The 25,782-nt window shown below is 41.9% G+C and overlaps 1 protein-coding gene across 1 annotated transcript in view; it reads right to left on the reverse strand.

Moving 5' to 3' along the window:
* The window catches only part of DNTT (DNA nucleotidylexotransferase), an 877,936-nt gene that overhangs the window by 638,191 nt on the left and 213,963 nt on the right, over window positions 1-25,782 (reverse strand). Inside the window, exon 3 of the mRNA XM_044056916.1 lies at window positions 15,794-15,901. Coding sequence (XP_043912851.1) covers window positions 15,794-15,901 — 108 coding nt within the window. The remainder of the gene's footprint in view (window positions 1-15,793; window positions 15,902-25,782) is intronic.

Consider the following 25,782-nt stretch of genomic DNA (forward strand, 5'->3'; position numbering starts at 1 on the left):
GACACATATGTCTTTCCAGCATGTTTTGAGTTGCTGACTAATTTAGATCCCTAGATTAGGTGATTCTCATGCGGTTTGACTTGCAGATGTGTAGCAGCTCCATCAGGGCTGGATTTGAGAGTGCCTTGTAGGTCAGGCATAGGTCACCCCATAATAGTCGGTAGGAGACCAGGGATTGGGCTTTAATCGCTTCTCATCAGAAATTTTGTTTATACCTTCTATTTTCTTTGTGAAGACTCTCGGAGATCACTCCAGCTGCTGTAATTGCCTAGAGAAGTATATAACAAATGGCGTATTGCACTCAATTATTGGTTTAATGAGGGCTGAGTACAGCGGGACTATAATTTTCTTGGATCTAGATGCTATCATTTACTTAGAAATTGTGCCACATAGGACTTCCTCACCACCGTGGAGACATGGTGGTGAAAGTTCAAGCTACTATCTGTGTACCTAGCTCTCTCACCTCTAAGTCTACTCTTAGCGGTCTGCTACTCATGCTGTAATTTGCATTTGAATTCCCAAAGGGTATGATAATGCATTTTTCACATTTAGTTTTAGGCCATAGTTGTGCCACCAATAACTTGTCTGATTTAAACCTTCCTGAAGGATATCTACATCATTAGGAGATTCGATGACTGCCCCCAGCTTGCAGTCATTGACAAACTGTCATCCAGCAGCCTTTCAAATTAGCCTTGACTTCAGAAAAATATATTCCAAACAGGAGTGGCCCCAGCACTGAGCCTTGTGGCACACCACTAGAAACTGGTCTGGTCCAAGCACTGAGCCCTGTGGCACACCAGTAGTAACTGGTCTGGTCCCAGCACTGAGCACTGTGGCACACCACTAGTCACTGGTCTCTTGCTGGATCTGGATTAACCCATTTTGACCATGTGTCCTGTCAGTGAGCCAATTGGCTATCCATCTGGTGACAAAGATTTATGCCTCATTTTGAGAGTTTTTTTATGTTACCGATTGGGAATGGTTTCAGATGCATTGATCAGGTCTAGGAAGATGGTAATGTATTGTTTTACTCTTATCAATGGCCTTAGTGACATTCACCAGATTCAGTAGGATTGACCTGCCCTTGACAAAGTCAAACTGGGTCAGGTCCAGTGTTTCGAGGTTTTCTGTGACACTCTGTCAGCTCCATGATTATTCTTTCCATGGCCTTACACATACAACTAGTCAAAGTTGTGTGTCTGTAATTTCCTGGGTCAGCAGATAGTTCCCCTTTATACAGAGGGATGACTTCAGATGTGCTCCACTCTATCAAAGCCAGTCCAGAGGCTGTGATCAAATAGAGATCCTAATCGGCCTGATAAGTCCTAATTCTAAGCTGTTTAAGAGCCAACCTGGTATATCATCAATCCCCATTGAAGCTGTGTTTTTGGATTTAGAAAGCACAGTGGTAACCTGTTCTTCACTGGTAATTGGTAGGAGAGTGGTGGATATGGTAACCTGTTCTTTGCTGGTAATTAACAGGAGAGTGGTGGATAGCATTTCTTGGGAGAGAAATGGGGCTGATGGGGAGCTGAATGTCGGCCAGCAGATTTGCTACATCTTCTGGATGAGTATAGGTGATGCCATCTACAAGTAATTCCACACATTGTTGGGTGTTGCCCTTAAGACTGCAGACATAACTAAAAAATGCCTTTTGGTTATCCTTAGCTTTGGAAGCTATTTTTACCTCAAAGTCCGCTCTGAGAGACTTGACTAATTCCCTGAATCCCTTGCTTAGATTAATGAGGACTTTTTTCCTCTGTTGTGCACATTCCCTCTCGTTTCTCAACAGAATTTTTTCTTTTGTTGTACAACCTATTAATATCAGGTCCACCAGGGTGGCTTTTTTGTGGTTTGACCTGACTATTTCAGTCAGGTAGTGCTATTTCTATGCAGTTATTTATTTGGTCATTTGGGGCTTTAGGGTACACATCTACATAGGTTTCTATATTTTCTGGATTTGGGGGAGCTTGTACTCTAACTATGGCATCCGTTCATAGGGGGTAATTTACATTAGAGAAGTTGTTAAAGTTTTGGGGATTAGGAGGGGGAACTAATTTTACTTTTATTTCAAGGGAGACTGCTTTGTCATCTGATCTTACCAGTGAGGACATTACACGGGAGCTGCATCACTCTCCCATATTTGTGAGTAACGGATATTGGGTATTTGTTCCCTTAGTGGGAGTGCAGACTAGCTGGTCCAGGGCATTTTCAATTTACAAAGTCAAGAAATCTTTGGGCCTGCATGTTAGTGGATATGTAGGCCTCCCAATTAATGAGTGGGCTAGTTAGAAATCACCCATTATTATCGTACTGGTCTGGATGGTGAGTGATTCTAGTAACTTCCGGTATGATGCATGGATTTCCTGGGTCATGGTGGGGCACCTGTAGCTAGCTAGCTGGAGTAGCTCAAGCGTGTCATATTGTTTGACCAGCCACGAAGTGGCCATATCCATTAGGTAGATACATCTCCTCCTTTGGTTCTTTCATATTCATTTGAAACTTCAAACATATGAAAGGCGTTATAGCCATGCACTGCCAGAGTGCTTTCTGTGGTTTTGAACTATGTTTCCATAACTGCACAGATGTCAGCATTCTCCAGGGTGAGGAGAGCTTCCAGGGAGTGCAGTTTCTTGTTGAGACTCCTTGCACTGAGCAGTAATACCTTTAGCTTTTCCTGAGTAATTTGTTATGTTGAAAGGATGGTCTGTTTGGTAATACCTAAAAAAAGGCACTATATGGGTGGATAATGTTTTGGACAATATCTGAAAGCCTACAGGTGACACATGAGGACCATCCCTGGAAAAGCAGCATGGTGTGTCAGCCATGTCCCCCCAGGCTGCCAAGTATTGGACCCCTTTGGAATGACACCAGTACTTAAGCCAACTGTTAATGCTGATTATTTCTGCTGGTATAATGACATCCTTGGTGATGGTAGGATGCTGCTCAGTGCCAGGCGCGTACCTGATGGTATTGTGACATCATCCTTGGCGATGGTATACTGCTGCTCAATGCTAGACTCCTACCTGCCTGTGATATACTCTGAGCTTAATCGTCTCTCACTTTATATAGTCCAAAGAGGTACATCTCAGGTCATTCACCCCACATAGACTATGACCGAGTCATACTGGTAGTTAGGGATAAGTGACCTAGTGGCTTCCATGATCTGGCAGATTCTGACCACTGACAGTTACTAACTGTAACTGTTCTCCTTATTCAGCCTGGTAAGAGGGAAATCAGTGCATCTCAATGGAGTTTCCTTTGACCAGAATATTGGATTTTGGAGTGTTTCACCTTATGGGCTTTTTGTTGAGAAAATTAGATCTGGCTTTGTGTGTTGTGATGGGAATTGTCTTGTTTGTATGCATGTGTAATTTTTGAGGACTGCACTTGAGAGGCCTTTGAGGTTTGGATAAGTTACATGGGAGCATCTTTGCACATGTGGGTATGTGTGTGGTCCTTTGTGGGTACGGTGACTGATGTCTAAGTCGCTGACAACCTGTTTGCTGCTTTGTGTGTCTGTATGTGAGAGTCTAGCCTCCAGAGTGTCAATGTGTGTAACTACATCTCTCACATATTGTATTTGTCTGTTCAAGAATTAATTGGATGTCAGTGTACATAAGACAACTGTTACCTTACCTCAGGGTGCTCATGTCCACAAAGCTGGATGCAGAGATGGCAGGAAACTGCCCACCCATGGTTGTAAGTCCTAATGTATACTTGCAAAGGATAGGAGTGGAGTGTGTTTGCAAAAGGACAAGTGAAGGGTGCTTACTTGGTAGAATGTGCAGCTAACCTAACCAGCAATGTAGCCCAGCTCCAAAACCAGATGCTCTCAGAGCAGCGATAGTCCTGGGTACAGTAATGAGATAAGGCTGAACTAAACAGTCCTAACTAAATGTGCAACTGCTGAACACTAGTTGCTCTGTGAGTAATGCAGGACTGAGATACAGACACAGAAAACTAGCAGCCAATCAAACAGGATCTTTGCAGGGTGTATGAGAATGTTAAGCATACTATGTGAAAGGAACTGTAGGAAATATTAAATCTGAAGGTACTTTGAGAATCCTGTAATCTCTGGTGGTAGTTGTTAGTGCCAAAAATGAGAATACCAGGTTCTGTGTAGACTACTGAAAATGAAACAGTAACATAGAAGCAGATGCTTACCCCATGTGCAGAATGGATGCAGTTTTAAAGTAGGTGGATGGGACAATGTAACTAACAACTACTAATCGAGCCAAAGATTGCTGGCATGTACCATTGATACCAGCAGCAATGTAGAGGTCAGCATTTATTACCCTGAGCAGGCTTTACAAGTTCACCAAAGTGCAGATAGGATAACAGATAATATCCAAACAATCTGGTCACATGCTGTAATAACTGGTTTAGACACACAAGATGAGTTAATAGATATCACTGCTCAGTCAGATTTCTCTTTTCTTTTTATTTCTGTAGGTATAAATGCTTGCTGCAAAAGCACCACCACAGGGACTTTAGATCTTTTGGGGGTAGGCAGAGGTCACGTACCATACTTTTTCACCATTTTTTTTCAAACATCTGTAATGGCGGTTTACCATAAAAACACTTGAGTGAGGGTTGCATTTGGCCAATTTATACCAATGGCAGGGTTTTCAGGATTTAGACACCTAGGTGTTGCTCACCCTGATATGATATTCATTCATGAAATAGTTTTAAATACAAGAAATTAAACAGAATGGGTTATCCTATGGACATGGTTTCTTTAACAAGAAACACAAAAACGGGAGCACATAATATTGTTACCTGAAGTGCACATCTTTCTGGAAGATCAGTACTTTTAGTGATAATGAAAGGGTAGAGGTAGAGCTTAGTATTAGATTTGATTAATCTAACTTCTACTTCCATTTTTCTACTGCTGAGATACAAAGGATATATATTTAATAACTGATTCTTTGTCAACTTATCCTGGCAGGTGACATCAACATTTTGATGGAAAAAAACCTAGATGAAAGTACCTTCTCTCTGCACTAGATAAGCCCACTCACAAGTACGGTTGCTTCGTTTTCAAATGTCCAGAGACAGACATTTTAAACGAAAATGTGGAATTTTCCAGCCAGTGCAAAGCACTGAACTTCAATTCGTGCTAAAAATAAAAGCTTGTTCTTATAACATGCGAGTTGTCTATCATGTTTCATATAATATTTAAGTGTTGCAGCTGCAAAATAATTGTTTTACATAACTATTTAAAACAACTTAGGAAATACTTTTGTCTTAAAATGGCAGGACATTTGCCATATTTTAATTTTTTTTCCTGGAGGACACAACTGCCCAAAGAGAGACTATCCTGCAGAAAGAGAGACAGGTAGTAACCCTACTCACAAGAGCATTAAAGGAGTCGAATGCTGATTGCAAGATGGCTGATTTTGGTTCACTTGAGGGAGCATTTGGTTCATTTAAAATAGAAAGGCTTTACTTTAAGTGGTCAGTCTTTGGAATGAGTCCACTAAGTCAAAGATCCATGATAGTGCAGGTAGCCAGGGCATCCACTGGTGATGGAAATGGACTAGTGAATGAAGTTCTGCAGGTTTTTCATCCTTTAAAAAACATCATTTTCCTTTCTTTTCAATGAATTCCTGCAGACAATTAATAAGGGTCATCTCAGTTATGTTCAAGGAATATGGCAAGCATATATTATACTGTGCATGTAATTGTTGAGGAAGGTGGCAACCATGGCCAAGGTGCTTTTCTGCAACTTTGTATATATTGATTTATTTTATTAAATGTAAAAAAAAATCTGGCAACACATTTTTTCTTAAAAAATAAATAAATGGCCTGCTTGTCCCTATTCATAGCTGTGGTATCCTACATGGGACAGTATCATGCTCCTGACCAAACAATTTGCAGAGCTTTCAGCTGTTTGCCATCCTACAGTTTAGTTTATCTTATTCACAAGATGGTAAAGAGCAGGATCCTGCAAAAGTTCAAAGATAAACACAGTCACTGTGAAAAAAGCAACAGTAGTAGAAAGCAATATACACGCACACACAAATGTGTGAAAACCAGAGAGGGGGTTGCTCTCTACATATAACAAACATTTCAGCAAATATTTGCCATCCTCGGATCAAAATATTCTAATATTTGAGGTGAAAGATTTACAGTTTTTTTGGTGACTTGACTGGTTAAACACCACACCTGTGTGCCCTGTTCAATCATAGCCTCTCGCTCAGGCCTTGTCCCTACAGAATGGCGCACTGCTACAGTCATCCCCCTCTATAAAGAGGGAGTGACTACAGACCCTGGGAATTCTAGCCCCATTAGCCTGACTAGTCTGATATGTAAGGCTATGGAGCGCATCATCATGGACCTAATTAACAAGAGTATATGGAATCTCCAAACTCTAGATCCCACACAGTTTGGTTTTGTGAAGGGTAGGTCATGCCTGCTCAACTTGGTCAACTTCTTTGAGTCAGTCACCAGAGCTGTGGATGAGGGCAAGGCAGTTCATACAGCGTACCTCGATCTGGCCAAGGCCTTTGATTCCATTCCCCACTCAGGAATTTTTCATAGATTCACCAAACTAGGCATCAACCCCTATATCAATAGGTGGGTTGCAAATTGGCTCACAGATAGAACCCACAGTGTGAAAGTAGCAGACTCTAAGTCAGAGTGCAGACCAGTCACAAGTGGAGTCCCACAGTGATCGGTCCTAGGTCCTCTCCTGTTTGGCATCTACTTCTCAGAAGTCCAGGCCAACACGGAGGGACTCTGGATGACCATGTTTGCTGATGATTGCAAGCATGGAGTCATTATTAACTCCCCAAGTGATGTAGAAATCCTACAGAAAGGCCTCAATGAGACCACCAACTGGAGTCAAAACCATGGCCTTAAGCTTAATGCCAAAAAATGCATGGTCATTCCCTTTGGGAAAGACTCAGTTCCCACTAATTACCACATTGATGGTAGCCCACTGAACACTAAAGGCGTTATAAGAGATCTGGGGACACAGGTAGATAGAAACTCTACTTCAACCACCACATTGCCACTGTGGTCAGAAAGTCCTTCTATGTGGCACATCTCATGACCAAGACTTTTGCATCCAGGAAGAAAGAGGTCATCATTCTCTCTCTACTCTTCCCTCATTAGATCAATCAGAGTATAATGCCCCATTTGGCATTTACCTCACTAAACACCTGCAAGAGCTGGAAAGGCCACAAAAGTACCTCACGAAGAAGATCCTAGGCCTTGAACACATGCCCTACATGGACAGAATCAAAAAATTCCAGCTTTTTCCATCTCATATAGTCTATTAAGAGATGATATCTGCTTGATTTACAAAGCCATGTCTGACCCAGCATTGTTAGAAATGTTACGCCTAAAGAAATTCCAATCCCTCCACACCACATGCTCCAGGGACCTCAATCTCATTACCATGATCAGCAGAACATGCTGGAGGGACAGGTTCATAACCCAGAGACTGTCCATGCTCTGGAATAGACTTCCCATTCATGTCAAACAGAACACCTCACTGGCCCTTTTCAAGAAAAATCTTGATGAGTGGATGGGAAATAGAAAGTTCACCCCGGGGATCACTTCAGTGGCTCTGCTTTATAGAGGCACAGGGAACTAATGCGGCATGATGCCAGAGCACTTCTATGGGCTAGGCTTGTAAAGGCTCCAGGGCTGTTGGCCTAATACACACCTATGAACCTATAAACCTATGGTAACTGTGTTCATTTTCCCAGCCCATGTCTGTCTTTCTAAGTTCAACCTTCCCTTTCTGAATAGTCATAGCTTCCAAAATCTGGGCCAAAGTCCAAAAAATGTTGAAGAAAAACAAAAAAAAAAAAGCACTGATTATACCATATAACAATTAGTCCCATAGTAATGCATGTTACTGTTTCACAAATAAAGCTGGCATTACCCTTGCCAGACATGTTTTTTTTTTTTTTTTGTATTTTGTTTCATTTTTTCTATGCAACATTTTGAAATGGAAGAAATTCATTATTGGTTTCTGAAAGTGTTTCCCTGACCCTACAACACAGCTCTCAGCTGTACATATTTTCACACAATGTCCAGATTTTTGCCTCGTATTTTTGGGCTGCTCTTCATAAAATTTGTGGTTTTCTGGCAAATCCTTGAGGACTGAAGTCACTAAATAATGGCATACACTTGAGTTTCAGACTTCACATTCTTCAGAAATTTCATGCTACACAAATCATGTTATTCTAACAACTTTCTAAGTTTATAAGAGCAATATTTAAAGTCTGCCCCTATTTTTGAGCCTTTGTGCCCCATTATTTTAGGCTTTGTCCTGATTTTTTTGCTAAGAGGCTGAGAGGTATGGGGTAAAATAGTAATATATTGACCTTCTGAGTAAGAGAGACACACGCTAGCACACGCATAGTGTCCCTCAACACACACACACACACACACACACACACACACACACACACACACACACACATGCATGTTTATCATCAGCCTGGTACTAAGTAGTAATTGGTATCTTTGCAATATCCCAAAATTAAGAAACAGAAAAAGAAAAGTATATGTTTAGGTATCATTAACAGTAAACAACCAGATATAAGCAGCTGATGGTTTGCAGGGCAAAAAGACTTTATTCCTAATAAAAATGCCATTGAGCTTCTGAGTCCTACAACCCATCGATGAGAGTCCAAAACTGACCGTGCTGGGCAGGGAGTAGTCGTAATATCTTGTGTGTAGAAAGTGGATACACCAGCTTTAAAATGTGCAAAAGGTTGTGGTGATACAAGTCTGACAGGACTTCAGCCATGAAATTGGCTGCATTTGTAAGCAAATGACAACTTGACTTCCAGTACAAAAGAAGGTTGTCTGAGAAAGGCAAATCAAGACGTCTTGGGGCCTCTACTGTTTGGGATATACTTTTCTAAGGTGCAAGCCAAAACCAGAGGTCTGTGGCTGACCAAGTTTGCAGATGACTGCAACCTGGGTGCTGTCTTAAATTCCCATAGTGATGTGGACATCCTCCAAGAGTGCCTTAAACAAACTAATGACTGGTGCCAGAAGCATGGCCTCAAAATGAATGCCAAGAAATGCATCATTATCCCCTTTGAGGAAAATGGAGTCCCCATTAATTATCACATCAGTACCAACGTACTAAGCATGCAATCAGTTGTGAGGGACTTGGGCACCCAGGTTGATAGCAACCTGACTTTTGGCCACCATGTTGCCTCAGTTGTACGTAAGGCTTTCTACATGACCCTCCTCATAAGTAAGGGTATTTCATCCAACAAGGAGGTCATAACATCCCTGTACTTCTCCCTTATCACCTTATCAGACCCATTATCGAGTACAATGCCCCCTTCGGCATGTACCTTGCCAAGCACGTGCAGAAACAGGAGAGACCACAGGGATTCCTGACCAGGAAAATCCAGGGTCACAAACACCTATCCTACACAGACAGGCTAAAAGCCCTGTCTCTCTACTCAGTCTCAGACAGACTCCTCAGAGGTGACCTGTGTCTGGCATACAAGGCCATCTCAGACCCAGCCTTTCTGGAGTTGCTGCATATCCTTAAGTCAAACTCCACTCATGCAACCCATATGCAAGGCCTCAGCCTGGTCTGTGACATTAATAGAACTTGTTGGCAGGATAGATTTGTGCCCCAAAGACTCCTCATCTATGGAATAGACTCCCGCTTCATGTCAAGCAGGGTAACTCTCTAGCCCTCTAAGAGGAACCTGGACTACTGGATGGGAAACAGAAAATACAACCCTGGAATCCCACCTGTTTCCCTGCTGGACAGGAGTAACAGGTGCCGATATTGTGTGAACATGGGCAAAACTCTTGTTTAGGCTTATAAGGGCCTCCTGGCCAATAGCCTAGTATCATCCTATGAACTTACAAGTCAGTTACTCAATCAGCGCTGTACTGTGGGTCAGAACAGGGGTTGTGGTAGAGGACTCATGGAGATGGATGGCCAACTCTTAGTTCCATGTGGATTTAATGGTTACATATTACATTATCGAAGTTTCAGTACTTCGAATACCATATGGCAGACACCATATGATCAAAGTACTAAAACTTCGAAAATGTATAAAAAAAAAACAAAAGTAACTGCTGTGAGCAGGGGGGCAAGCCCCCCTGCACCCCCACACCCCCCTTACTTAAATATACCAACTCCGAGATCTCACTTCAATGGAGTTATGCACAGGAAAGGGAAGGTTTCCCTTTCCTATGCTGTAGCGCGATCTCGGAGTTGGTATATTTAAGGAGCGGGGGGGGGTGTGCAGGGGGGGGCTTGCCCCCCTGCCTACACTCTTTAGTTTTTCTTTTTTTTTAAATAATTTGTCACGAACATTCGAATATTGAATCGTTCGATCATTAAAGGTCAACCTTTAGTGATTTGAACGATTCAATATTCGATGTTCCAATAGGAACCCGGATTTAACATAGTGCACGATCAAGTGAAGATATCCATGAGGTGGAGCTGGGGAAAAGACCTGTGACTTTCTGTTTAACAACATGTGAATGGAAATGCTACTCAGGACTAATCCTAAACAGCACAGTAGTTATATGGTCTATAAAGACATGCATTAAGGTACTGTATGCATTGTATATAAATATGTAAATACAGTTTTAAGGCGAGTCATCAGTTTTCATTCCATTTTTATTTGTAGAAATAAACCTGTGCTTTTTTATAAACATGAGCTACTTACATATATATATATATATATATATATATATATATATATATGGGTCTACTTCAGTAGATCAAACTTTTACAAATTCGAACCAGAACTTGTAAAAGTTCGAACACTGAATAAAATAGTAAAAAAACTGCAAAATACAAAAATAAACGTTTGTAGCTACACCCCCCCTTGCACCCCCCACAACCCCCCTACTTAAATATACCAACTCTGAGATCGCACCACATTGCGGAAAAGGGAAATCTTCCCATTCTGCACTGTACGGAGATCTCCATTCAGTCCTATAAAACCTTTACAAGTTTAAACATATGGTCTCGGCCATATGTGGCTCAAACTTGTAAACGTTCGATCTACCAAAGGGGACCCATACACACATAGATATATATATATATATATATATATATATATATATAGTCTATATTAGATCACCGAATGCTTAGGTAAGCGAACGGTGATTAATCGACCCCATGTAAGCGAAAGCTTACAAAACTGAACTGTTAGAACAGCGATTTTCAAGGGAAAAAAATCGCTGTTCCAACAAAAAAAAAAACAAAGAAAGAAAGCACATTAAAATATGAGATTAGGTGGGGGGCATCACCCCCATACCCCCCGACATGGGAGGCTATGCCCCCCACACCCCCCCTACTTAAATATACCAACTCCGAGACCGCACTACAGTGCCGAAAATGGAAAAGTACCAAAGCAGACAAGCAAATTCTTTCGCAGGGAAAGGATTCACTTACATGCCGCTTCGATATTTTGTGGTTTCAGTTTGTCAGTTCGACGAAGACGCATTTGAAAACATGCATCTTTGGTCTGCTGATACGAACCTTATATATATATATATATATATATATATACATAAAACTTTTTGAATATGAAAGAAAAATCCCTTCACTTCGTGTAGTAGCTTTGACAACGAGCAAAAGCACTTAAATACAAGTGTTTCATTTTATTTCAAGCTTTCTTACACTTTTGTCTTGGTGGACGTTTTTTACTGCTGGATGAAAAAATTTCAAAGCTACTACATGAAGTGAAGTGATTTTTCTTTCATATCTAAAAAATTTTATGGATTTATAAGTATTTGGACAACTTTTTAACAGTTTACAGTTCAATACATATATTTATACACATATATATATATATATATATATATATATATATATATATATATATAATGTGTATGTATATATTATGTATGATTATCTATGGGTGCATTTAATGCAATCAAAAATGTATTTGTTTGAATGGAAAAAAGTTGGTATAGTTCATCAAAAGTGAACCAATTGAACATTAACAACTTTTCTTTGTGTGAGAATGCAGAACAGCAGTGATTGCACTACAAGGGTAAAGGTCAAATTCCCCACTCTGCAGTCTCACTGTTGGTATATTGAAGTACATTACGAAATCTGGGCATGAAGAGAGGTTTGACTCCCTGTAAAGTGTGTTTACTGTTTTTTTTTAAACTTTTCTAGATCAGTTGGTTTTCAATCAGTTAGGATTAATGTTTTGACATTCGATCCATTGAAGTATGAATTATATCTATATCTGGCTATACATATACACACACACACATATATATATATATATATATATATATATATATATATATATATATATGGGTCTACTTTATGACCTAATTTCATTTGACTGAAATCAAAACACTGAAAGTTCAAAAGACTAAAAACTCATTTGACTGAAACTCATAACACTGACACATTAAAGTAAAATATATTTCACCTTTTCCCCACTGTACTGCGATCCTGGAGTTAGTATATAAAGTTAAGGGGGTGTGGGGGGGGCTTCGCCCCCACATACTTTATACATTTTGAAGCATACACATGGATATTTATAACTGCAATGAATAACTCTTTGCAGAAAACAATATTTACCTAAACTATGTGGGGGGCTTCGCCCCCCCCCCAACTATATATACTAACTCCAGGACTGCACTACAGTGGGGAAAAGGGCATATACCTTTTACTTTAATGTGTCAGTGTTATGAGTTTCAGTCAAATGAGTTTTCAGACTTTTGAACTTTCAGTGTTTTGGTCTCAGTCAAATGAAATTTAGGTCATATGAAGTAGACCCATATGTGTGTGTGTGTGTGTGTGTGTGTGTGTGTGTGTGTGTGTGTGTGTGTGTGTGTGTGTATATGTATAGGTCTATATTAGTTCATCGAAGGTTCACTTCAGCTCACTTCCATTCAAACAAAAACATTGAATGTTCACTTCACTGAATATATTACACTGGGAAAGTGACCTGCTTGCCCAACATTTACCTGTAACACACACTTACATCCAGGTTGGAGGGCTGCAATCTTCCCCCCAACTATATATACGAACTCCAAGATTGCACTACACCGGGGAAAAGGGCAAATTTCCATATGTTGGCCAATGAGTTCCTTTCCCTGTGTAACTCCTTCGCTGAAGTGAACAGTCGCTGGTTTGTGTTCGATAAACGAATGTTCACTAAACTGAACCTTCAATGAACTAATATAGATCCTATATTTATACACGTGTGTGTATAATAGATTTAAAGTCGCACATATACTTATGCATTTTCTATACAGCTATACAACTATATAGCTCAGCATGACAAAATAATTCCTTCTTTAGACTTTTATTCCTTTTGCATCCCTGCCCATGTGTCTTCTCTTGACATAGCACACTTTGAAGAAGCACAGCTACACTCAGGAGACTTCATGTGAAAATATATAAAGCACACAAACAGCAATTTCTTTGTCTCTTTGATTGCCTATACAGCCGCTGACTTGACTGAATGATGGAGCTGCTTTGATCACAAATCAGCAACCCTACCTAGAGATGAACTGCTTCTAAAAAATCCAAAGCCTCCTTTCTTCTAATGAGGGCATTTGATGTGTATACAGCTAGGGTGTCTTTTCATGTCCTGTATTTATTCTTAGAGAGCTTTAGTTAAAAAAAAAAATAACATTACATACAATGGACTGTTGCACTTCTACATTTATATAATTTCATTGTTCATATGATCTCACCTGCTTTTAAAACCCAAACAGTTAATACAGGTATAGCAGACGAAAAATGTTTTAGGAATATGTCATTTTTTGTCTCACTAACATCAGTACACAAAGAAATATACAAGTCAGCAGGAAAGTTAGTGAAAATGGAATCGCTTTAGCCTTCCAGCATTTTAATAGGCAATACTCTCAGACAACATGACATGTTTTTCTTACTGAGTTTTATTTACGAGAGAATCTGACATCGTTCCCCTGTGCCAAACAGTTAAATCTACTCCTCCTTGAATAAAATAGGGGAGAGATCACAAATGTAAGTGACGAACAGTGTGCTTTATAAACAAATAGATGAAAAGAAGCCATCTACATAGCAGACATGAATCATTTCAAAGACAGCAATGAAACAGAGCCATCAGTAATTGGGACAGCAACATTTTGGTTTGCCACAATGAACCAAATCATGTTTCCCATATAGCTTACCTATTTCTACAGCCCTCACTTATATGGTTTCCAAAGAACACAGCCCTTTGTGTTCAGTACTTTCTGATTTGCACAATTGTCTGTATGTAATGCAAACATTATGACGCAACAATACTTAAATTACTGAAAAAGCATTGCAGCCTCTGAATTATATTAGTTATGAACAAATTCCAATCTAACCACAAAATGTGCTTACCTTGTTCCATATCTGAATGATTACAGATTATGAACTTAATGTACTTTACTTTTGATAAATAAAAAGCTTAAAGTCTTGTACCTTAACTAATCAACAACAGAATTTATTTTCATCTTCGGTCATTGACCAGTACTTGTCTTCATCACCTAATGCATATCAGTGGCTCAGAAGACACACTTTCCTTTGATGCTAAGTAGATTAGAAGCCAGTGGTTTCTGTCCACAAAGTAGGTACTTGGATTTGTATTACAGTGCTGAAAATACACTGCAGAAAGAGAGGGATGTTGCACCAATATAATTTCCTTTGGCTGAGACATTAAAAGAGAGGTCCTAACTGCCCGCGTCTGTAGTAACTTGCATTAGGTTTAAGATCTTACCAGCAAACGAGCTTCCACAAAATAAAGATGATGGCTCTAGTAGGCCAACCTTGTTAATAAAAAGTACTTAAAAAAAAAAAAAGTTTTATTTCAGGACCAAAAAATAAAGCGACCATGAAATTAAAATACAATAAAGTAATGAAATGTTATTTCTCTATTGAGTTCTGCATTTCATCATTCTGCTAGTAAAAGGAATACTTGCCATAGTTTTTACTGCCTGTTAAATTTCTTGTAGCTACTCAAAATGTTGGAAATCGATTGCTCGGTATCTTAATGCAGACACATGCGTTTCTACCTTGTTCCTTTTTCATACTTCCTCTGTTTCTATCACATCTATAATAAAACACTCCCCACTCAAATGAAATACCCATTTTTATTTTTGGTGCCCCTCTGTGTCTGTTATAGCATGTGGCAACTCTACCACATGCCTGATTCAAGTGTACTAGCATCAAAATATCTGCGTCTTTTGTTATAAATATAGCACAAAAATAACATGGTGTTGAGAGACATACATTAATGCACAATCTGTGATATAAAGGTACTCTAGAAATGCAATTTGTTTGATTATCTGGATCTGGAATACCCCGTAACCTGTGTAAACTGTACTGCACATTCTGGTAGAAAAGGTGCTATGCCTAGTCGGTTGTATTTAAAATTGCCACCAGATATTTGCTAAAAGTCATGCAATGCACATTTTTTTCATATTTTACAACTTACATCTAACAGGCATATAACAGGCGTCATTGCAACAGGATGTTATGCATGGAAGTCTTACAGGATAGCATCAAGAAACAAGAATTTTAATACTTTCTTACTGAGATTTAGGTAAGATCATTATCAGATAGTGTTCTGCTAAACTAAAAAAAAAAACTTAAAATTATTTGACATAGGAGACAGTTGATCTTTTAAAATTCATGTTTTTGAATAATTTGTTTGATGATATTTTTGCACTTCTGAAAAATGTTATATAATGGTTGATTGCCCTGTTTTTAATGGATAGTTGATGCCTTGTATCATAATACATTTCAGTGGAATACTAATATACAATCATTGAATTACACATGCGTACAAATTACCGTGAGCACTTTGTTGTGGTTGTTTAATGTAGTTCTCCTTTGGCAGGCATACTGAGAGATTTGTGCCTGGGATGGTGCAGATACTTTAACAGTGCAGGCCATTTCAACCTAAAATTGCAGGAGACATAACAGAAATGTGTTTTAATTACATTTTAAACTGCAACAATTAAGAAATGTGTCACTTTTTTATTTATAATAATCATTTCAAATACCCATAAGTACTACATTATTACAGCATTTGGACATCATAAACTGCAACTATAATTTGATTGCTTCAGTCTTAGCCAGTGGAATTCTACTGTTTGAAAAAATGCACAAAACAAACTGATTAAAAAATGAAAAACAAAAAAGTAGAATCCACAAGTCTACAAATCCACAAGTATTTTATTGTAAGCGCTTTTTTGTCTGAGGAAGTGCACTCATTTGTACTGCACGAAAGCGCTTACAATAAAATACTTGTGGATTTGTAGACTTGTGGATTCTACTTTTTTCTTTTTCGAATTCTACTGTTTATAAGGTAACCTGATCAACCCTAAGTCCATTAATTTAAAATATTCAAGCCCATCTTGTTATACTTGTGTTTTTTTTTCCTTTGTCAGTTCTCCATTTATTCAGACTGAAATGCCTTGCATGACTCAGCATACGTGTTTTGTTTTTCTACAAGAACAGAGTTCATACAACACTTCATAAAGAGTTTCAAAATAATTGAAATATGCATAAGAACTGTTTAAAAGTAATAACCATCACAAAATAATAAAGAAAACATTTACATATAATGTAGTCATACTCATTCAGTCCGGGTGGGGGGGGGGAGTAATGCTTCTGTTAAAATAATCTGCCTGTGTTCCTTAGAATTAACCAATGGGTTCAAATATGCAGTAGAGGTAATCAAGCCAGGTACAACTATCAATCCCAACCAATTTACATTTTCAGATGACCCATACGTGCACTGACATACAATACCTTTGCATCATATTTCATATATGAATATCTTAAATATGTCATATCAATTTTTGATATATAAAGTTGTTGTTTTAGATATACTTACCATAGGTAATTATGGCCAACTCTACTACCTACTGAATTAGAATGTGAAAAACATCCACTAAGTTGATTACATTCATGTTTATGCTTTCCATTTAATTGCTTCTTATTCTTCACAGATCTAAAACTAAATCTGTATTCTGTTGTCAACAAATCTGATATATTATTTGTCAAAAGTACAAAACAGTGACATTTTATAAGCACACGTATTTCCTTTGTATTACTTCTATATGTCATTATAAAACATATACTGATATCAGATTGTGTAGCTTAAGTGCTAACTACCTGTGGGTCTGATAAATTACTTCTAGGTATTTTTTTAACATCCTGTTTAATTTGTTGGACTTCCCAGAACCTATAATTCAGATTATCCCGAAAATGATCAAAACCCTCTTTTATATAACCTATTGACCCACATTTCAAAAACTAACACTTAGGGGTATTTCTAATTAGTCCCAGTATCTGTCTGCCTGGGACGACATGGTCGACAGATGACAATGCTTTGCCAGAGATGGCCTGCACCTGTCGCCCTTGGGATTCTGGATATTGGCTAACGCTCTTGCCGCCCCTATAGTGCCTTTTTTAGGCAAGGTTCAAATGACACATTCACCACCATAACAGGAACAGGCAAGCAAAAACTGAGGGTAATGCTAGAAGTCTAAATCTCAAAATGCACTCACTCGAGGCACTCCTTAAAATGGAGAACATCGATATCTGTGCAGTGACTGAGACCTGGTTCAAGGCTCTAGAGAGCACCCCTGCATTACCAGGCTATAACTCATACCAAACTTTTCGGCCATCTAACCTGGACCAGAACACCAAAGGCGGAGGTGTGTCCCCATTCATTAAGGATATCCACACCTCCAGGCTAGTTGTGCAGCATAATGCATTCGAGGTTATCCAAGTGCAACTAACTCTGGGAAAAACTGCAATCCACATTTTAGCTTGCTACAGATCCCCCACCATTTCCCAGGATTACCACTCCTCTTTTCTTGATATACTGGAAAATTAAGTTCAACAAAACACCTTAATAATGGGTGATTTCAACTACCCCACCATTAACTGGGAAAACTACTCGTGTACCAACTCTTTTCCTCAATGCTTTCTGGAATTCATAAATTCCAATGCCCTGGATCAACTTATCCAAACCCCCACCAGGGGCAACAATATCCTAGATCTAGTCATTACCAACATAAGTGATCGGTGTTCCACACCTGAAATCAACTCCTCATCGGTCATAGATATCCAAATCTCGCCCCCACCCACCATTAAGGAAACAATGGTAAAAAAATTCTCCAAAGCCAACTTCACGCTTCTTAAGACAGAAGTGGCAAACTTCATAACACCCATGCAGATGGACGGTATAGTTACGACTGCTGAATCCTACACAAATGCACTCTATAAGCACTTACACGAGTGCATGGACCGTGCTATCCCAAACAGAACCAAGATGCTATCCTCCAAAAAAAGGAAGCCAATCTGGTGTTCCCCTGCCACAAACAAACTCTACAACAGAAGGAAGAAATGGTTGCAAAAGAGAGTAAAATCCAATGAGTGGAGGAGTTCCCTGGTCAGCCTCAGAAGCTGAGATCCCTTATAAGATCCTCTAAAGCTAGCTACAAAAACAAAATCACCACTGATTCTAGGGACAACCACAAAGCATTCTATAGCATGTCAGGGATCTCAATGGCAGCACCCAGAGCTATTCTATAGCATGTCAGGGATGTCAATGGCAGCAGCCAGACCTATTCTATAGCATGTCAGGGATCTCAATGGCAGCACCCAGAGCTATTCTATAGCATGTCAGGGATCTCAATGGCAGCACCCAGAGCTATTCTATAGCATGTCAGGGATCTCAATGGCAGCACCCAGAGCTATTCTATAGCATGTCAGGGATCTCAATGGCAGCACCCAGAGCTATTCTATAGCATGTCAGGGATCTCAATGGCAGCACCCAGAGCTAATCTATAGCATGTCAGGGATCTCAATGGCAGCACCCAGACCTATTCTATAGCATGTCAGGGATCTCAATGGCAGCACCCAGAGCTATTCTATAGCATGTCAGGGATCTCAATGGCAGCACCCAGAGCTATTCTATAGCATGTCAGGGATCTCAATGGCAGCACCCAGAGCTATTCTATAGCATGTCAGGGATCTCAATGGCAGCACCCAGAGCTATTCTATAGCATGTCAGGGATCTCAATGGCAGCACCCAGAGCTATTCTATAGCATGTCAGGGATCTCAATGGCAGCACCCAGAGCTATTCTATAGCATGTCAGGGATCTCAATGGCAGCACCCAGAGCTATTCTATAGCATGTCAGGGATCTCAATGGCAGCACCCAGAGCTATTCTATAGCATGTCAGGGATCTCAATGGCAGCACCCAGAGCTATTCTATAGCATGTCAGGGATCTCAATGGCAGCACCCAGAGCTATTCTATAGCATGTCAGGGATCTCAATGGCAGCACCCAGAGCTATTCTATAGCATGTCAGGGATCTCAATGGCAGCACCCAGAGCTATTCTATAGCATGTCAGGGATCTCAATGGCAGCACCCAGAGCTATTCTATAGCATGTCAGGGATCTCAATGGCAGCACCCAGAGCTATTCTATAGCATGTCAGGGATCTCAATGGCAGCACCCAGAGCTATTCTATAGCATGTCAGGGATCTCAATGGCAGCACCCAGAGCTATTCTATAGCATGTCAGGGATCTCAATGGCAGCACCCAGAGCTATTCTATAGCATGTCAGGGATCTCAATGGCAGCACCCAGAGCTATTCTATAGCATGTCAGGGATCTCAATGGCAGCACCCAGAGCTATTCTATAGCATGTCAGGGATCTCAATGGCAGCACCCAGAGCTATTCTATAGCATGTCAGGGATCTCAATGGCAGCACCCAGAGCTATTCTATAGCATGTCAGGGATCTCAATGGCAGCACCCAGAGCTATTCTATAGCATGTCAGGGATCTCAATGGCAGCACCCAGAGCTATTCTATAGCATGTCAGGGATCTCAATGGCAGCACCCAGAGCTATTCTATAGCATGTCAGGGATCTCAATGGCAGCACCCAGAGCTATTCTATAGCATGTCAGGGATCTCAATGGCAGCACCCAGAGCTATTCTATAGCATGTCAGGGATCTCAATGGCAGCACCCAGAGCTATTCTATAGCATGTCAGGGATCTCAATGGCAGCACCCAGAGCTATTCTATAGCATGTCAGGGATCTCAATGGCAGCACCCAGAGCTATTCTATAGCATGTCAGGGATCTCAATGGCAGCACCCAGAGCTATTCTATAGCATGTCAGGGATCTCAATGGCAGCACCCAGAGCTATTCTATAGCATGTCAGGGATCTCAATGGCAGCACCCAGAGCTATTCTATAGCATGTCAGGGATCTCAATGGCAGCACCCAGAGCTATTCTATAGCATGTCAGGGATCTCAATGGCAGCACCCAGAGCTATTCTATAGCATGTCAGGGATCTCAATGGCAGCACCCAGAGCTATTCTATAGCATGTCAGGGATCTCAATGGCAGCACCCAGAGCTATTCTATAGCATGTCAGGGATCTCAATGGCAGCACCCAGAGCTATTCTATAGCATGTCAGGGATCTCAATGGCAGCACCCAGAGCTATTCTATAGCATGTCAGGGATCTCAATGGCAGCACCCAGAGCTATTCTATAGCATGTCAGGGATCTCAATGGCAGCACCCAGAGCTATTCTATAGCATGTCAGGGATCTCAATGGCAGCACCCAGAGCTATTCTATAGCATGTCAGGGATCTCAATGGCAGCACCCAGAGCTATTCTATAGCATGTCAGGGATCTCAATGGCAGCACCCAGAGCTATTCTATAGCATGTCAGGGATCTCAATGGCAGCACCCAGAGCTATTCTATAGCATGTCAGGGATCTCAATGGCAGCACCCAGAGCTATTCTATAGCATGTCAGGGATCTCAATGGCAGCACCCAGAGCTATTCTATAGCATGTCAGGGATCTCAATGGCAGCACCCAGAGCTATTCTATAGCATGTCAGGGATCTCAATGGCAGCACCCAGAGCTATTCTATAGCATGTCAGGGATCTCAATGGCAGCACCCAGAGCTATTCTATAGCATGTCAGGGATCTCAATGGCAGCACCCAGAGCTATTCTATAGCATGTCAGGGATCTCAATGGCAGCACCCAGAGCTATTCTATAGCATGTCAGGGATCTCAATGGCAGCACCCAGAGCTATTCTATAGCATGTCAGGGATCTCAATGGCAGCACCCAGAGCTATTCTATAGCATGTCAGGGATCTCAATGGCAGCACCCAGAGCTATTCTATAGCATGTCAGGGATCTCAATGGCAGCACCCAGAGCTATTCTATAGCATGTCAGGGATCTCAATGGCAGCACCCAGAGCTATTCTATAGCATGTCAGGGATCTCAATGGCAGCACCCAGAGCTATTCTATAGCATGTCAGGGATCTCAATGGCAGCACCCAGAGCTATTCTATAGCATGTCAGGGATCTCAATGGCAGCACCCAGAGCTATTCTATAGCATGTCAGGGATCTCAATGGCAGCACCCAGAGCTATTCTATAGCATGTCAGGGATCTCAATGGCAGCACCCAGAGCTATTCTATAGCATGTCAGGGATCTCAATGGCAGCACCCAGAGCTATTCTATAGCATGTCAGGGATCTCAATGGCAGCACCCAGAGCTATTCTATAGCATGTCAGGGATCTCAATGGCAGCACCCAGAGCTATTCTATAGCATGTCAGGGATCTCAATGGCAGCACCCAGAGCTATTCTATAGCATGTCAGGGATCTCAATGGCAGCACCCAGAGCTATTCTATAGCATGTCAGGGATCTCAATGGCAGCACCCAGAGCTATTCTATAGCATGTCAGGGATCTCAATGGCAGCACCCAGAGCTATTCTATAGCATGTCAGGGATCTCAATGGCAGCACCCAGAGCTATTCTATAGCATGTCAGGGATCTCAATGGCAGCACCCAGAGCTATTCTATAGCATGTCAGGGATCTCAATGGCAGCACCCAGAGCTATTCTATAGCATGTCAGGGATCTCAATGGCAGCACCCAGAGCTATTCTATAGCATGTCAGGGATCTCAATGGCAGCACCCAGAGCTATTCTATAGCATGTCAGGGATCTCAATGGCAGCACCCAGAGCTATTCTATAGCATGTCAGGGATCTCAATGGCAGCACCCAGAGCTATTCTATAGCATGTCAGGGATCTCAATGGCAGCACCCAGAGCTATTCTATAGCATGTCAGGGATCTCAATGGCAGCACCCAGAGCTATTCTATAGCATGTCAGGGATCTCAATGGCAGCACCCAGAGCTATTCTATAGCATGTCAGGGATCTCAATGGCAGCACCCAGAGCTATTCTATAGCATGTCAGGGATCTCAATGGCAGCACCCAGAGCTATTCTATAGCATGTCAGGGATCTCAATGGCAGCACCCAGAGCTATTCTATAGCATGTCAGGGATCTCAATGGCAGCACCCAGAGCTATTCTATAGCATGTCAGGGATCTCAATGGCAGCACCCAGAGCTATTCTATAGCATGTCAGGGATCTCAATGGCAGCACCCAGAGCTATTCTATAGCATGTCAGGGATCTCAATGGCAGCACCCAGAGCTATTCTATAGCATGTCAGGGATCTCAATGGCAGCACCCAGAGCTATTCTATAGCATGTCAGGGATCTCAATGGCAGCACCCAGAGCTATTCTATAGCATGTCAGGGATCTCAATGGCAGCACCCAGAGCTATTCTATAGCATGTCAGGGATCTCAATGGCAGCACCCAGAGCTATTCTATAGCATGTCAGGGATCTCAATGGCAGCACCCAGAGCTATTCTATAGCATGTCAGGGATCTCAATGGCAGCACCCAGAGCTATTCTATAGCATGTCAGGGATCTCAATGGCAGCACCCAGAGCTATTCTATAGCATGTCAGGGATCTCAATGGCAGCACCCAGAGCTATTCTATAGCATGTCAGGGATCTCAATGGCAGCACCCAGAGCTATTCTATAGCATGTCAGGGATCTCAATGGCAGCACCCAGAGCTATTCTATAGCATGTCAGGGATCTCAATGGCAGCACCCAGAGCTATTCTATAGCATGTCAGGGATCTCAATGGCAGCACCCAGAGCTATTCTATAGCATGTCAGGGATCTCAATGGCAGCACCCAGAGCTATTCTATAGCATGTCAGGGATCTCAATGGCAGCACCCAGAGCTATTCTATAGCATGTCAGGGATCTCAATGGCAGCACCCAGAGCTATTCTATAGCATGTCAGGGATCTCAATGGCAGCACCCAGAGCTATTCTATAGCATGTCAGGGATCTCAATGGCAGCACCCAGAGCTATTCTATAGCATGTCAGGGATCTCAATGGCAGCACCCAGAGCTATTCTATAGCATGTCAGGGATCTCAATGGCAGCACCCAGAGCTATTCTATAGCATGTCAGGGATCTCAATGGCAGCACCCAGAGCTATTCTATAGCATGTCAGGGATCTCAATGGCAGCACCCAGAGCTATTCTATAGCATGTCAGGGATCTCAATGGCAGCACCCAGAGCTATTCTATAGCATGTCAGGGATCTCAATGGCAGCACCCAGAGCTATTCTATAGCATGTCAGGGATCTCAATGGCAGCACCCAGAGCTATTCTATAGCATGTCAGGGATCTCAATGGCAGCACCCAGAGCTATTCTATAGCATGTCAGGGATCTCAATGGCAGCACCCAGAGCTATTCTATAGCATGTCAGGGATCTCAATGGCAGCACCCAGAGCTATTCTATAGCATGTCAGGGATCTCAATGGCAGCACCCAGAGCTATTCTATAGCATGTCAGGGATCTCAATGGCAGCACCCAGAGCTATTCTATAGCATGTCAGGGATCTCAATGGCAGCACCCAGAGCTATTCTATAGCATGTCAGGGATCTCAATGGCAGCACCCAGAGCTATTCTATAGCATGTCAGGGATCTCAATGGCAGCACCCAGAGCTATTCTATAGCATGTCAGGGATCTCAATGGCAGCACCCAGAGCTATTCTATAGCATGTCAGGGATCTCAATGGCAGCACCCAGAGCTATTCTATAGCATGTCAGGGATCTCAATGGCAGCACCCAGAGCTATTCTATAGCATGTCAGGGATCTCAATGGCAGCACCCAGAGCTATTCTATAGCATGTCAGGGATCTCAATGGCAGCACCCAGAGCTATTCTATAGCATGTCAGGGATCTCAATGGCAGCACCCAGAGCTATTCTATAGCATGTCAGGGATCTCAATGGCAGCACCCAGAGCTATTCTATAGCATGTCAGGGATCTCAATGGCAGCACCCAGAGCTATTCTATAGCATGTCAGGGATCTCAATGGCAGCACCCAGAGCTATTCTATAGCATGTCAGGGATCTCAATGGCAGCACCCAGAGCTATTCTATAGCATGTCAGGGATCTCAATGGCAGCACCCAGAGCTATTCTATAGCATGTCAGGGATCTCAATGGCAGCACCCAGAGCTATTCTATAGCATGTCAGGGATCTCAATGGCAGCACCCAGAGCTATTCTATAGCATGTCAGGGATCTCAATGGCAGCACCCAGAGCTATTCTATAGCATGTCAGGGATCTCAATGGCAGCACCCAGAGCTATTCTATAGCATGTCAGGGATCTCAATGGCAGCACCCAGAGCTATTCTATAGCATGTCAGGGATCTCAATGGCAGCACCCAGAGCTATTCTATAGCATGTCAGGGATCTCAATGGCAGCACCCAGAGCTATTCTATAGCATGTCAGGGATCTCAATGGCAGCACCCAGAGCTATTCTATAGCATGTCAGGGATCTCAATGGCAGCACCCAGAGCTATTCTATAGCATGTCAGGGATCTCAATGGCAGCACCCAGAGCTATTCTATAGCATGTCAGGGATCTCAATGGCAGCACCCAGAGCTATTCTATAGCATGTCAGGGATCTCAATGGCAGCACCCAGAGCTATTCTATAGCATGTCAGGGATCTCAATGGCAGCACCCAGAGCTATTCTATAGCATGTCAGGGATCTCAATGGCAGCACCCAGAGCTATTCTATAGCATGTCAGGGATCTCAATGGCAGCACCCAGAGCTATTCTATAGCATGTCAGGGATCTCAATGGCAGCACCCAGAGCTATTCTATAGCATGTCAGGGATCTCAATGGCAGCACCCAGAGCTATTCTATAGCATGTCAGGGATCTCAATGGCAGCACCCAGAGCTATTCTATAGCATGTCAGGGATCTCAATGGCAGCACCCAGAGCTATTCTATAGCATGTCAGGGATCTCAATGGCAGCACCCAGAGCTATTCTATAGCATGTCAGGGATCTCAATGGCAGCACCCAGAGCTATTCTATAGCATGTCAGGGATCTCAATGGCAGCACCCAGAGCTATTCTATAGCATGTCAGGGATCTCAATGGCAGCACCCAGAGCTATTCTATAGCATGTCAGGGATCTCAATGGCAGCACCCAGAGCTATTCTATAGCATGTCAGGGATCTCAATGGCAGCACCCAGAGCTATTCTATAGCATGTCAGGGATCTCAATGGCAGCACCCAGAGCTATTCTATAGCATGTCAGGGATCTCAATGGCAGCACCCAGAGCTATTCTATAGCATGTCAGGGATCTCAATGGCAGCACCCAGAGCTATTCTATAGCATGTCAGGGATCTCAATGGCAGCACCCAGAGCTATTCTATAGCATGTCAGGGATCTCAATGGCAGCACCCAGAGCTATTCTATAGCATGTCAGGGATCTCAATGGCAGCACCCAGAGCTATTCTATAGCATGTCAGGGATCTCAATGGCAGCACCCAGAGCTATTCTATAGCATGTCAGGGATCTCAATGGCAGCACCCAGAGCTATTCTATAGCATGTCAG

This window comes from Protopterus annectens, chromosome 14.part0, assembly GCF_019279795.1.
Source record: "Protopterus annectens isolate FY-2018-M chromosome 14.part0, PAN1.0, whole genome shotgun sequence".
Taxonomy (NCBI): Eukaryota; Metazoa; Chordata; order Ceratodontiformes; family Protopteridae; genus Protopterus; species Protopterus annectens.